Source organism: Durio zibethinus, chromosome 23 (genome assembly GCF_047325235.1).
Source record: "Durio zibethinus cultivar Kanyao isolate XHJ-2024 chromosome 23, ASM4732523v1, whole genome shotgun sequence".
Lineage (NCBI taxonomy): Eukaryota > Viridiplantae > Streptophyta > Magnoliopsida > Malvales > Malvaceae > Durio > Durio zibethinus.
The window spans coordinates 12971376-12987046 of record NC_143184.1 but is presented as its reverse complement, the minus strand read 5'-3'; the positions used below and the strand labels follow the sequence as shown (position 1 = coordinate 12987046).

General features: G+C 26.8%; 1 protein-coding gene across 2 annotated transcripts; it reads right to left on the bottom strand.

Moving 5' to 3' along the window:
* Positions 1 to 402: 402 nt before the first annotated feature.
* Positions 403 to 6955, bottom strand: LOC149512228 (disease resistance protein RGA2-like). Of its 2 annotated transcripts, XM_089752120.1 has the most exons (3): positions 6403 to 6934; positions 3329 to 6317; positions 403 to 779 (listed from the first exon to the last, which is right to left on the bottom strand). In XM_089752120.1, exons 2-3 carry the CDS (start codon positions 6109 to 6111, stop codon positions 740 to 742), a joined length of 2823 nt encoding a protein of 940 aa, XP_089608246.1. In that variant the 5' UTR covers positions 6112 to 6317; positions 6403 to 6934; the 3' UTR covers positions 403 to 739. The 2 variants fall into 2 exon arrangements, with proteins under 2 accessions (XP_089608246.1, XP_089608245.1); XM_089752119.1 differs by having other exon boundaries at positions 3329 to 6955.
* Between the last annotated feature and the right edge of the window lie 8716 nt (positions 6956 to 15671).

The following is a 15671-nucleotide window of genomic DNA, read 5'->3' as shown; positions in this document are numbered from 1 at the left end:
AAAACAAATTTATCAGAGTCCTGGATCAGAAGTTGCCGCAGAAACAATATATCACTAAAGCAAAATAATATTTCTAAACTAGAGCTGGTTGAAAACCATTTCATTATCAGAGTCCAGGGCCAGGATAACAAGTTACTAAGTTTGGCACCAGAGTATTTCACCACTCTCAGAAAGGGAAATTTTTATAGAACATGCTGACTTGTTTTCAACTTTCACTTGTTTCATGCTCGAAACAAAGAAATTGAGGCCTTAAAATTTGTTGCAAAATGAGCTTGCAAGAACCTAATGAATGAAGAAAAGTTTCAAATATCATAAAGGTTAAATTTAACTAAATTCTACTAATATCAGAAATAAAAGATAGAGAAGAATCATGAGGCTAAGAGCAATGTAAAGAAATTCAAATTGAAGCACAGAGAATTCAACTTTGAATTGGATATATACAGAAATGTGTTTTATAGAACAAGTGAACAACACCAATTCAACACAATCACAAATCCATATGAAATCAAATTTGCTTACTGACACGCTAAAATGATTGTTTAATCATCAAAGACCAATCCAATATCACATGCAGAAAGATATTAAAATATAACAAGTTAAAATAGACGCAAGGTACACTGCCCAGACAATGTTGAACCTCATATCACAGCATTGATGCACGGCTCTGGCACTAAACAGCTTTGCAACATTCATCTCTCATCAGGTTTGTTCCTTGTTATTCATGAACCCGACTAAGCTTTTAAAATTTCCTTGAGAGGCCACACGTCCAATCACCAATCCTGGAGATGTATTTAGACAATCATCATATCTTAAATTCATCAAATCAAAACCATTTCAAGAGTGAAGAGTAGATGCACATGAAGAAGGATCACGTTTTTTTTTTGGCTGTCAATGACAAGGCATTCTAACATACATGTAGCAAACATTTAAGTGACAGACTTGAATCAATGATTCTTCAGCTATCATGTATTTCCGTAGAAATGCAATACCCTGAGTGTTGGATAGAACATCTAAACACGTTTTTCTTCCAATCTGGTATCTTATAAAAAATTTGACTTATCTCAACTCAATCCTCATTTAAAAAAATCACTTTCTATTGAATTGAGATTCGTTGGATACGAATTATTTTGCTATTTCGATTGAAACTTTTTTGTTGCAAAAATTATTTAATTAAAAAAAGTAAAATAAAAAAAATCAAATGAAGGTCTTACATGGAAATCTCTATTGGCCTCCTTTTAAAAAAAATTAAATTCAAAAATATTAAAAAACAAAAATTAGAAAAAAAAAAAAGGAAAAGGAAGTTCATTAGGGTATTTGTGAACTTTCTAATTAAGTTTAAAATATATTTTTTAAAAATTCAGGCATTAAATAATAACTTCATTAATTAAAAAAAAATTTAAAAAAAAAAGAAAAAAACAATAGAAAGCAAAAAGAAACATTAAAAAAAAAAAGAGAGATCATCGATTTACCATGTCAACACTAAATTTGAATTTAAAATGTTAATATGTTAAATTAAAACAAAAAATTATTAACATAATATAATATAATATATAAATATAAAATTAAATAAATAATAAAATATATATTTATATATCTATCAACGAGTAGCTTGGGACAAAATGTTATAAATCCACTTTAGACATATGCCTATTTTTTTTATTAAAAAGCGACTTGACTTGACTCAATATCACTTTTTTACAAAAATACTCATTGAATCGAGACATAAAAAGTTATTATTGTGTCATTTCTATCGACCGATTAATCTTGTTGTAAAATTGATCTAATTAATAAAATATATAATACAAAATAATACAAAAAAAAATAAACAAATGAGGTATTACTACATGGACATCTTTAACATTTATCTAAAAAATAAATAAGAAAAAGCAAAACAACAAATAAAAATAAAAATAAAAAGAGAAAAAACTTTCTTCAATTAGATCTAGTCGGATCGAAATTCATTGAATATAAATTATTTTATCATTGCTATTTATCGACTCTTTTTATTATATAACTTATGTAATTAAAAAAAAATCCAATTTCAAAGCCACATAAACAATTCCTTTAGATTTTTTAACAAATTTATTTAAATTTTAAAAAAATTATAATAAAATAAAATATCACTTCAACACCTTAAATGAAGGCTTCATAATCAAAACTAATTAGATATTGATTGTTTTGTCACTCATACTTTTATCATATTTTTCTTCAACAATTTATTTATTAGTTTCTTTGGTGCCAATATTATCTAATTAAAAAAATAAAAACAAAAAAGGAATGAGGAAAAAACTGAAATAAAGTGTCACATATAAATATTCATTAGATTTTAAAAAAATCTAATTTAAAAAGGAAAAAAATAAATAAAAAATAAAAAATGAGGAAAAATATGAAAAGTAAAAATAAAAAAAATAAATTACCACGTGACATTAAAAATAATAAGTTTTTTTTTAACTTATATCATGAATTTTAAAAAAAAAAACTAAAAAAAGATTTAAAAAACCAAATTCGAAAATGACATCAATACCTTTGTTAATGTTTTTTTCATTAAAAATTATCAAATTAAAAAAATAATGAAAAAAATAATTTGTAAACAATAACATCAAATGTGACTCCTATTCAAGAAATTTAAAATTTTTAAAAAGATATTTATTAAATATTTTAGAAATAAAAAAAAATAAAAAGTATAATACATCAAACGATTTGACATGCAACATATTTTCAATAAAAAATGAGTTTTAAAAAAATTAAAATATAAAATATTATTTTTAAATATATAAAAAATAGAATAAAAAGAGTAAAAAAGAGGTGCATACCCCTTGATTTCAATTCGTTTTCAAACAAAATAAATAAAATTTAAAAGATATTTATTAAATATTTAAAAAAAGAAAAGAAAAAAATTAATATAAGTAAATCTTTCGCATAAAATTAAATTTGTAAAAAATATATATTTTTATAATTTAAAAATATTATTAAATATCTAAAAAAGAGAAAAAAACAAAGAAAACGACATGCAGCACTGTTCATTCCGTACAAAATAAAATTAGATTTCCATATAATAGCAAAATTTATATATTAGATTAGATACCCAACAGAAGATAAAACAACACAGAAAAGGCCGAAAAGAAATTTCATTAGTAGATTCTCTTATTATAATTTTAGAAAATAAGAAATGACATCACCCCGTACACAAATGTCACCGTAATTATGAAATTAGAAACTCCTCTTTTAATTTGGTGTGCAAAGGACCCCAGCCCACCACCAAAAATACCTATTCGATGAGATAATTAAAATTTCTTAACAGAAGCAAAATTAAAAAGTAGAAAGTCACCTTGTTACCAAATTTTCTTGACGAGACTCGATCACAATGGATGGAATGTGGGCTATGTTGGGCCAATCCTCTCCTCTCTCTTTCTTACACCGCTTTTCCAGATGTGGGCATTCTATAATCTTCAGCGTTTTCAGTGCCGTGAGTCTCCGCATCCCGTGGGGCAAAGACATCAAATTGGGACAACACCGGATCTCCAATTCTGAAAGCAAGGCGAGGTGTTCTATCTCATTTGGCAGAGAAATTAATCCCTTACAATACCAAATTCTCAGAGATCGAAGAGAAGAGAGATGTTGGATACTCTCTGGCAATGAGGTTAACTCTGGACATCCATTGATAAGCAAGTCTTGGAGTGAAGTCAGATATCGCATACCCTCGGATAAAGAGGCTAATTTCTCACAATTTTGAACCTTCAGTGAAGAAAGGGAGGATAAGCCATGCAATCCATTAACTGGAAGGGTTACAAGGCTGTCACATTGACTTAAACTCAAAGTTTCTAAAGAGCTGAGGTTTTGTAGTCCTGCTGGCAAGCTTTCGAGTTTCAAGCCGCAATCAAGTTGCAAGTGTTTAAGAGCGGATAGGTTATCCAGCAGATTTGATAAAGACTTTAGACTACCTGAAGCAATCGACAACCTATCAAGGTGCTTCTGATTTTGCAATAGTCCATCAGGTAAATCCGTTAACTCATGGAAGTAACCAATTCCGAGAGAGGTAAGAAAAGTGGCATTCATCATCACAGACCTGAGTAAAGTAACACTAGTTTCTTGAATGTCTAGCTCTCTTAGAGATTGAATCATTGGCAGTTTAACCAATTTGGGACAACCACGGATACTTAATGAACTTAGGAGAGGAAAATTGTCTCTCTCATTAACTGTTGCCCATTCCTCCAAGCATTGTGCACGACATATTTTGAGCTTCTCGAGTGATGGAAAAGAACTCTCCCCATCCCCATAGAAGTTGCTGTCAATAGACTTCAGAGCACCCATTCCCCAAATGCTAAGTTCCTTGAGGAACCGTAATTTCCCAAGAGGTGGAAGTTGGTCGCATCTTTCACAATTCTGTAGTGAGATTTCAACTAGGTTTGGTATAAGCAGATCCATCATCCAATATGGAAACCTCAAACCTTGGTAATCAGTTATGCATAACTTTTTCAAGCTTGAATGAGGTTGGAGACCATTCAGAATCTCTTCAGCATTTTCATGTTGAGAGTTCTCCTCATCCTTTGCTCGCCAAGATAAGCTTAATGATCTCAATTTTGGCTTTTCTATCAAATTGGCACTTTTAGCTTCTGCTGAACTTTTGACATTGTAAAGTGCTTTGATGTTCAATTCCCCCTCAAGGGCCAATTCTTTTAACTCATCAATACCAAGACCCTTGTCCATTCCCACAATAAAGATGTCTAGCTTGCGCAAGCATGACAAATTTGACAATCCAACAGGCATACAAGTAAGTTGGTGGCAACCAGTGATGTATAGGTATCGAAGATTTTTCAAGTTCTTCATTCCTTTCGGTAACATCCGAAGTCTATGGCAATACCTGATTTTTAGTGTCTGCAAGTTATAAAGGCCACTCGTTGATACAGGTAGAATTTCAATGTCAGAATACGAAAGGTTTAGATACCTTAGATGTTTCAGAAGATAATCACCTACAATATCGTTAAAACGACCACGTAAATCCAACACCTTCAGATACTTTTGATTAGAGAGATTAATGCCAGACCTGAAATAGCTGCCTAGGATCAAGGAACGCAATGATTGCAACTTGCGTACTTCCACAATGGTTGAGGATGAACTACCATAAACAAACAAGTGACGTGCAGTTTTTGGTATTTTCAACATCTCATTGGGCTCAATCACACAGCACTCGTGTCTCATAATCGATGTTGCAACATCATGAATGAGATCATGCATTTTACACATGACATTTCCATAACTATCCTCTTTCATTTCTTGGAAAAAGGACCTCCAGGATAATTCATCGAAGATTTCACAACCCATTTCGTGCAAATCCATTGGTCCTCTGGAAGGAATAAATCCATTTGCCATCCATAATTCTATCAGCTCCTGCTTGCTCATGACATGATCTTTAGGAAATATAGAGCAAAATGAAAAGCATTGCCTCAAATAAGGTGGTAGATGTTCATAACTTAACCTCAAAACAGCTAAGATTCTGCTTCCCTCATCTGCCAAATCCCATATCTCGCTATCTCTGACATTTAACCACTCACTTTCCTGACTTTTTAAATGCATTACGCTTCCGATGGCCTTAAGTGCCAGTGGCACGCCTCCGCATTTCTTCACTATTTGCCTCCCAATTGTTTCCAAGTGCACATTATCTTCATTCCTTCCCATCCCAAATGCTCGTTGCTTGAATAAGGACCAAGAATCATCATCTGACAAACATCCCAAGCGGCAAACAGGATTAACTGTTGCCATCATAAGAGCAACTTTCTCAATACGAGTAGTGACAATAACTGTACTTCCTTTCACTCCACGTCGTAGTGCTTGCTTCAGTCCATCCCACTTGTCGTGGTATTCATTCCACACATCATCTAGTACGAGCAAAAATCGTTTCCCAACGAGCTTTTCTTCTAAGCGACGTTGCAGAGGATCTAGCTCTTGGATATTACATGAGTTCCCTTCAATTGATTCCACAATGGCTTTAGTCAACCTTTTTATATCAAAATCATCAGATACACATACCCAAACTCTCAAATCAAAAGCTTTTCTCACGTTTTCATCATTGTAGACCAATTGAGCAATTGTTGTCTTTCCAAGACCTCCCATTCCGCAGATTGCGTAAACAGAGAGATCATCATGGTGACTTAAATTGTTCAGTAACAGACTAACTATCTGTTCCTTCTCATTTGCTCTGCCATATACTTCTGATTCTATAACAAGGGAGCTTGTTTGTCTCTCCTCTCTACGTTGAATTTCTACTTCCCCCAGCCCCTCTCTCAAGTGGAACTTGTTTTTCTCCCCCGCAATGGCATCTAATTTTTCCATTACAGTCTTAAATTTACGTGCCATATTTAAGCGAAACAAAAGTGGATTCTGAAGGGAAAAGAAAGTGCTTACTTGGCTTATTGCATCCTTATGCAGGCTACGTCTTAGAGCTTCTGTTTTGAACTCATCTAGTACATCTTCCACACTATAAGCCGTGTCTTTGAGCTTTCCAAGCCAATTCCTGATAGCTTCACTCTTACACTGCTTCACCTCTGCATCTTGAAGAACAGCTTGGATTGTAGTTAAAGTACTCTCCAGATTCTCGAACTCTTTTTTGAAAGCCCCAGCAAGTCCGATCTCCTCCATGGACAAGGACTTTAAGTTGTCCAATATGGCAGTGACAAGGGCTGAAAGAAGTGGGTCTGCCATATTCACTCTCTCCAAAAATTTGATATCAGCAAAGCAACAAATGAAAAGGGAAAAAAGGATGAAGAAATAACCAGATTTTTGCAAGTAAAGAAATAATTGGACCTCTATTCAGGATAATCAAAGAAAAAGAAACAATGTCAAATTTTGGATTAGAATTTAATGATAAAATAAAAAGATGGTCCACACGGTGTTGACTTGACTTTCAAACTGGAAGCCATATGCATATCTTTATCTTACTGTTCTCGCAACCAATTATGTGGAAAAGAAAAGCTTTGGAGTCACCCACGAAATACATTGGCAATTACTTTTTTCTTCTCTTGTTTTAACTTCTTGCTAATGTGGTCCTCGATTTTTAGGAAATTTATTGGAATTACATTAGCATCTTGCTGCATGATTTTTTTAAATTATATTTTAAAAATATAAAAATAAAATTTTTATATTAAATTTTAATGAATGATTATATATATAAAAATAAATATTTTTATTTTTATTTTTATTAATATAAAAATATAAAAAAATATATATATTAAATAAATAATTAAATATATTCTTTTATATATCGAGAGTGAGTTGGAGCACCCCAACCCATGCCAACTTTATCTAAATTATTTAAATATATAAAATTTAATCTAATTTTTATTTTAAAAAATTATATTAATTAAATCACATTAAATTAAAATTTATTGGATATAAATTATTTTTTTATCTTTATATTTATTATTTTTTTCATAAAATTTATCTAATAAATAAAATTTATCTAATAAATAAAATTTTAAAAAATATAAAAAAGTCAAATATGACATGTAAATTTATTAAATTAAAATATTAAATAATATTTTTAATAATATATATAAATATAAAATAAAATAAATAATATATATTTTTATATACAAATAAACCAAGCCGTAACATCAAAATTTTACTCTTATTTGAGTTTAATTTAAAAAAAAAAAACTTAACCCAAATTATTCTGAATTGAAAGAAAACGTTAATATTTAATAAGGATGAATCAAATTCATGATATATGAATTATTTTATTATTTTTATCTTAATTAACTATTTTATTAAAAAATTTAACTAATAAAAAATAAAAAAAAATTTAAAAAACAAAAAAGGAGGGGTGCAACGTCACACCCGAAATGAGGTAGAATACCTTAAATTAATTTCTAATCCATTTTTAATTAAAAAAACTTAATCCAATTTTTTTAAGAAACCATACTTATATTTGATTGTTATAAATTAAAATCAATTGAATATGAATTATTTTATATATTTTTTTATAAAATTTATCTAAAAATGATGAGTAAATATCCAAATTTTGGCAAGTAAGGAAATAATGAAGGATATATTCAGGCAGATTTTGGCAAGTAAAGAAAGAATGATGGATTCATAATCAAAAAGTAAAAAAAAAAAAGTCCAATTTTGGATTAGTATTAAAAAAATATTTACATGAAATTCTATAGGTAAAATTTATTAAGTTTTTTATTAGAAATAAGTAAATAAAAACTAAAATTAAAATTAAAATCAATAAATTAAAATAACTCATCAATAAATCAAACGTAAAAAATTTTAAAAGATTTTAATAAATTTTTATATATTTATTAAATGAATATTTTTAATAAAAATATTAATAAATTTTTTATCATTAAATAAATATAGATAAATTTAAATTATAAATAATATTTTTAATAATTTTTTATATATTATTGATTTTTACATTAAATTTTATCAATCTAATAATTTAAATTTTTATTAAAATTTTTTTATTCATTTCTTATAAAAAATTTCATAAATTTTACCTATAAAATTTTATAGGAGAAAATAAACACCGGATCCACACGGTATTGACTTGACTATTCAACTAGAAACCATATGTGTGTCTTTATCTTACAAGTCACCACGAAACGCGCAATTAATTATGTCAAAAAGAATAGCTTGAGTCACCACGAAACGCATTGACAATTACCTTCTTTTTTTTTTTTTTTCCTTTTGCCAAGTGGTCCTCGATTTTTAGGAACTTCTTAATTTACTTTCTCGCTATATACCCTTTTATATGAAAATATTCTATTCAATATCTATAAATTTATAATTTATTAAAATTAACCCCGTGCTAGTTATATAATTAGTTTTTATTTTTTAAAATTATATTTCAAAAATAAAAAAGCAAAACTTGTATATCAAATTTTAATAAATGATAATATATAAATAAATATAAATATATTTATTTTTAATATAAATTATAATTTAATTATGTATAAATATAATTTTTTATTAAATTAAAATATTAAATAATATATTTATTAATATAAATTAAATTAAATTAATAATGAAATATATTGATTTATATATCTCCATTAAAGTTGAGTAGAACACTCCAAACTCAATCATGACTTGACTTAAATTATTTAAAAAGACAAAATTTAATCTAATTTTTATTTAAAAAATCATATCAGTTCGATCATGACAAATTAATACTCATTAGATGTAGATTATTTTATCATTCCTACATTCATTGTCTTTTTCTTTATAAAATTTATCTAATAAATAAAATTTTAAAAAACAAAGAAAATGACAAAAAAAATCAAATAGGATGCAAATTTATTAAATTATAGCATTAAATAATATGTTAAATAAAATACATAAATAAATATAGAATTAAATAAATAAATAAATAAATATATATTTTTGTATATACCAAGATCGAGAAATAACATCCAAAACTTTACTCTTATCCAAGCTTTATTTAAAAAAAAAAAAAACTCAACTCAAATTATTACGAATTAAAAGCAATTGAATTAGGGCAAATTGAAACTCATTATATATGAGTTATTTTGTCATCTCTATCTTAATTGATTTTTTTTATTATAAAATTTATTTAATAAAAAATTAAAAAAAAATTTTAAAAAATACAAGAATACAAAAAATAAAAAACTTAAAAAAAAAATGAAGGATGTGTCGTATGGACGCCCAAAATGGGATTAAAAAACCTTAAATATTTTTCCAACCCAACCTCATTTAAAAAAAAAAAAAAAAAAACTCAACCCAATTTTGAATTTTTAAGAAACACACCTATGTTGGTTTATTACGAATCAAAGCAAATCAGATATAAATTGTTTTATCATCCTATCTTTATTATTTTTTTAAAAAAGTTATCTAATAAAAATTAAAAATTAAAAAAATAAAGAATGATAGAAAGATGAGATGCCACATAAACACCTTTTACTTCTCATTTTTTACAAAATTAAATATACAAATAATTTATAATTTATTTATATAAAAATGATCTTGATTGAAAAAAATCAATTGATTGTTATTTTTAAATATTTTTAATTACTATTATTATTCTAATGTTTTAATGTATAAATCTATATTTATGTAACGTATAAAATTATTTTCATACCAAGGTCATTGGTTGAAACTTGGCAAATCAATCAATGTCTTATTTGGAAATAAATTTTTATTCATTAATTTTATACTAAAAAATTTATATTTGTTTTATATTTATAATTAACTTAAGTGAGATTTTGTTGGTAAATAGTAGATATTTAGAGTGTATTTCAATGGGTGATGAGATTGGCTCTAATAAGATTAATGATCAATTTGACTCTAATTGAATCATCAGTTGGGTACAGTTAGGATTTTTTATTTGGATATTTTGTAAGTGCACAGGCTATACAAGTAATAATAAATGCTAATAAAGTTTAGATGTCAATTTTTTTAGAATTAATTAAAGAGATTTTTAGCATAAGTACCTATTATCATTGTCATAACATATAGATCTATAGACTTATCATTAAACATAGATTTTAAGGAATTGCCAGTGTAATCGACTACCTACCTTAATCTATCACATTTTAAAGAGGAGTCTCAAACTTAACTTAGGTATTTTTAAATGATAAATTCTAGTCTACGAAACCAAATTAGGTTTGGAAGTACGATTGTGTAAGAAAAAAGTTATAGTACCCTCATAACATCCACTCAAAGGATAGTATCAGTTTGATTTCAAGTTATTTAAGTCTTAAAATATTTTTATGATTTTCTCAAATAATTTAATTATTAAAAATTGATCCTAAAATTACTCTAATAGTTTGATAGTGCTTTAAGATAATTTTTTCACCTCAAGGGTATTCATGAAAATTAGTTTCCCACTCTAAAGGGACTTAGTCGTCAAATTCATTTAAAAACTATTCGTGATAACCAATTAAAATCTAGTTTTTATAAAGAAATAATTTTTTTAAAAAATATTTTTCAATATGTTACTAAGATTTTCTGTTAAGAATTATTCTCCAATATGTTGATAGGATTTTAAAAAGTATTTTTTTTAAAAGAAACTTTATTAAGTCATCCAATAGTTTGAAAAAATTTAATTCAAGATTTAAATTCTCCAATAGTTTGGCATGATTGAAATTTTTTTTTTTAAAACCCTTTTTTAAATTTGAAGAAAACAATCAATTAAAATAAGCAAAAATTATCGTGCAAAATAATATCATGCAATAATATAATATATCATACAATCATAATGTAATCATCAAAAATATAATATTAATAATCACGCAAACTATAATCATACAAAAAATAATTAATATATTAAAAATCATGTAAACAATAAATAATAATCATGCAATTAATTGTGCAAGCAAATTGAATTCATGCAAATAAATTATAAAATATTATCAATTTTTATCATAATTAAGTGAAAATTAAATGATAAATAACAAAAATAAAATAGAAAATAAGGAAAAAATGACAATAATATAAAAATAAAAAATGAAAATAGAAAGAAAAAAGGAAAGCCAATATCCACAATCGGGTTGGGTTTGAAGTGCGAGTCAACAAGCGGATAATTGAGTTCACACGAGGTCAGAACTTTTCCAAAACGACATAGTTTCACTCACATATAAAAGCAATATATATATATATATATATATATATAGTTTTTCTTTAGAATGCCTTAACCATTTCTCTCTCTAGTTAAATCTTTCTTTGACTGCTCTCTAGAAGTCTTGCTAGAAAATCCAACCAGCCAAAGTAATCCCAAATTTCGATGTTGAGAAATTCAACCGGCCTTCAAATTTTTCAAACTTTTCTAGAAAAACCAATATACCTAGACACCAGCTATTGTTGACCACCTTGGATTCAATTGAAAATTTCAATACTTCATTGGAAAATTCAACATAAAAACCTAAAAATTCAAAGTTAAACCTAGAATTTAAACACGAACCTAACCAATCTAGAATTCAAATTGAACCTTAAAATCCAAAAATCAAATCTAAAAACCAAGCAACTCTAGAAATTAAACCAAAACCAAGTAATTTCCCACAAGCCAAAAAAAAAAAAAAAAAAACAAAAACCAAAACCAAAATTTTCATAATCAAAACAATAATGCAGAAGACTAAAATTTCTCCAAGCTTTCAAAAACCTAAAAAACTTTTAAATGCTTTGATTGATTTCCTAAGCTTAGAAATTTAAAATCTCCAAAAAACCAAACCAAAATCCTAGAAACTTCTCAATTCAAAAAAAACCTAGGGTTAAAATTTTTAACTCAATCCTAGAAATCCTTCAATTGTATTCCCAGAAACTAAGAACAAACCTAAAGAATTTTTTTTATAGCTTCAATCAAATTGCTCTTTTATCATTTTTGTCCCCATTACATGACTTGGAGATTCGAATCCTTTATAGGGATTCAAACTTATCCAATTTGGAAACTATCAATTTCACAAAATTTGTGATTGTGATTAATTCTGTGATTTTTTTAAATTAATTTGTGTAATTTGATTTTGCATGAATTAAAACCTAAGAGAATCAAATCCAAAATATACAATTCACACATTTCTGGGTTTTCAAACTTTCCCTTTTTCATTTTTTGACTCTTTTTTTTTTACTTTGACTTTTTTTTTTAACTTTTGATTTTTTTTTTGCTCTTTGACTAAAAATAACAAAAACTAAAAATAAAGACCAAAAATCAAAATTAGAACTAAAATCAAATTAAAACCAAAATTAAAAATTTTTTTAGGCTTTTAATTCTTTTGGAATCAAAATACATTTTTGTGTTAAGGCCCAATTTGTGATCAAAACCCATTTTTAATTCCAAAAAAATTCCCGAATAAAATGTAATGTCTAAAACTACCTCTCTTTGCACAATTTATGTAAAATAGGAATTGCACAAAAGCATCGATACCCATTATGTTCGAGCTTGAATTAATCAACCCTCTCTTTTTTTAAAAAAAAAAAAAAAATACAACCCTCTAAATAGATGCATCAACTTTCGGAACAAGAAAGCTTTAAATAACTCCTCTAAATAGAGGCTCAACAATTTTAAATTAAGAAATAAACTTCTCTATATAAAGGCTAAACAACTTTAAAAACTTTAAATAAGAAATGTCAAAAGGCATCCATTTTGCTTGGGTCCAGAAAATTTCAAAATTTTTAGCTTGAAATCAAAAGATTCACAATTTGAAAATTTAAAAGTTCATCATTAAGTTTAGAAAACTTTAAAAATTCGCAAGGTTCTATTCGAAGATTCTAAAACTCCAACATTCGTTAAAAATTCGTAATGATTTCAAATTTTGCAAAGATTCAAGATTTGAAAAGATTTTCAAATTCACAAGAATTTCAAGTTTTGCAAAGACTCCAAACGTTTGTAAATGATTAAATTATCAAAGGTTTCAAATTCACAAAGATTTCAAATTTCACAGAGATGTTAGATTCACAAGATTTCAAGTTTTGCAAAGATTCTAGATTTGCAAGATTTCAAGTTTCATAAAGGTTCTAGATTTGTAAAAGTTTCAGATTCACAAGAATTTAAAGATTTGCAAGATTTTTTCAGATTCACAGGAATTTCATATTTGAAAAAAATTCAATTTCACATGAATTTCATATTCTTAAGAACTCAAAAGTTTCGCAAGACTTTCATATTTGTAAGAACTCAAAAATTCGTAAGACTTTTTTATTTGTAAGAATTGAAGATTCGTAAAATTTTTAAATTCACAAAAATTTCAAGTTCGCAAGAATTTAAAGATTTGCAAGAATTTATATTAGTAAGAATTTTAGGTTTGCAAGAATTTTAGTTTCACAAGAACTCAAAGATTTGTAAGACTTTTAGATTCGCAAGACATAAAAAAATTCACAATAATTAAAGATTTGCAAGAATTTTTTGTTTGGAATAATTTCAATTTTGCGAAGAATCAAAGATTCGCAAGACATTTAGATTCACAAAAATTTCAAACTATAATTTACATACATGATTCAAAGATTCACATTTAAAAGATTTTTGTTAGTGATTCACATCCAAAATTTAAAATTTCTTATTTGAAAAATTCATGGATTCACATAGAAGATTTCAAGGTTCAACTCTAAAATTTAAAGATTCTCATTCAAAAATTTTAAAGATTCACACCCAAATGTTAAAGATTTTAATTCAAAATTTTTAAGGATTCGCATCCATAATTTCAGTGATTCATATTCAAAAAATTTTAGTGTTTCACATCTAAAATTTCAAATATTCTCATTCAAAATATTTTAATAATTATGCCTAGAGATCTTATAAATCATGATTATTTTTTTAAAAAAGCTTTTTTAAACAGAGGTTTATAACTTTAAAATTTTGGAATGTTTTCCTTGTCAAAAAAGTCTCATCATGAAAGATTTTTCTCATTCAAAGATTCCAAAGTCAAACATTTTTTCCCATCAAAGTCAAAATCTTGTATACAATAAATGTTATACAAATGCTTTCTAAATGATACAAATGCTTTCTAAATGATGCAAATGGGATAATCCAAATTTTCACTAAATAATGCAAATGCATATCCTAAACAATAATGCAGATGCCATACCATAATTCAAATGTTCACTGCATGATACAAATGCAAGCCTCCACCATAATGCAAATGCAATTATCAAAACAAGAATTCCAATATTCACCAAACAATGCAAACACAATGTATGCAATGTAGTTGTCATTAAATCAATGTCACGAAATTCGATTGTGGTAATAAGGTTCTTAAGACACCAACATCTTATATATTCCTTCTTAGATTCTCAGCATTAAGGATCTTAGAACAAATTCCATCAATTGATCCATACTATTTTTCTCATTTCGTCACAACTCACAAGTTATGTTGACTAATCCATCATTGTATTCATCACTGGGTCATCTCGTTTGTCTTTTTCAAATCATTTTTTCAAGTTTCTCTCATTTTTTTCATCTTGGATTTTTTTCAAAAAAATGAAAACATTTTTTACAGACATTGTCATTGACTTATTTATCATCATTCTAATTTATGACAAATATGATATATTTCATCAATTCATTCAAGGGATGCACATTTGGTAAAGAACAAAAAAATTAGGTATTCATTATTAAAAGAAAGTTTGGTAAAAAGCAAATCAAGGGTGAACAAAAGTAAAATATTGTGGCTATTTAAATGGGATATTAATATCCATAATAATAAGTGTTCAGACCATTGAACTTTAACTCAGAATTCCCTTTTAAAAACACATTCTATTGGCATTCTTGATCTTTGAATCAAACACTATCCATACTTTTAGGATCTTCAAATTAAGTTGTTTTCCCAAATATCCATTTTTACTTAAACCGTCTTTTCAAGTTTTTAGTTTACGTTTTCTTTTTTTTCTCAAATTTTTTCTTTTTTTTTTGCACTTTTTTTTTCTTTTTCTTTTTTTTTTCATATCTCCTCTTCATCTTTTTTTCCCTTAATCCATCAATGATGCCAAAATCCTAAATAATCCAATTGCAAACCTACCTTAGTTTAACTCATGATTCTCCAATTTGAATATTCATATTCGGTTAAAATGAACTTTTAAGGGATGTAATGTAGGCTAGGGTGAGAGGTTATGAAAGAAATGGATAAAAAATGCCCAAAATATATTGAAAGGGTAATTAAACCAAGAATCATTTCTTTCTATGTAGAGCACATTGACATTTTACCTTATCAATTTCTTTTTTTTTCCTT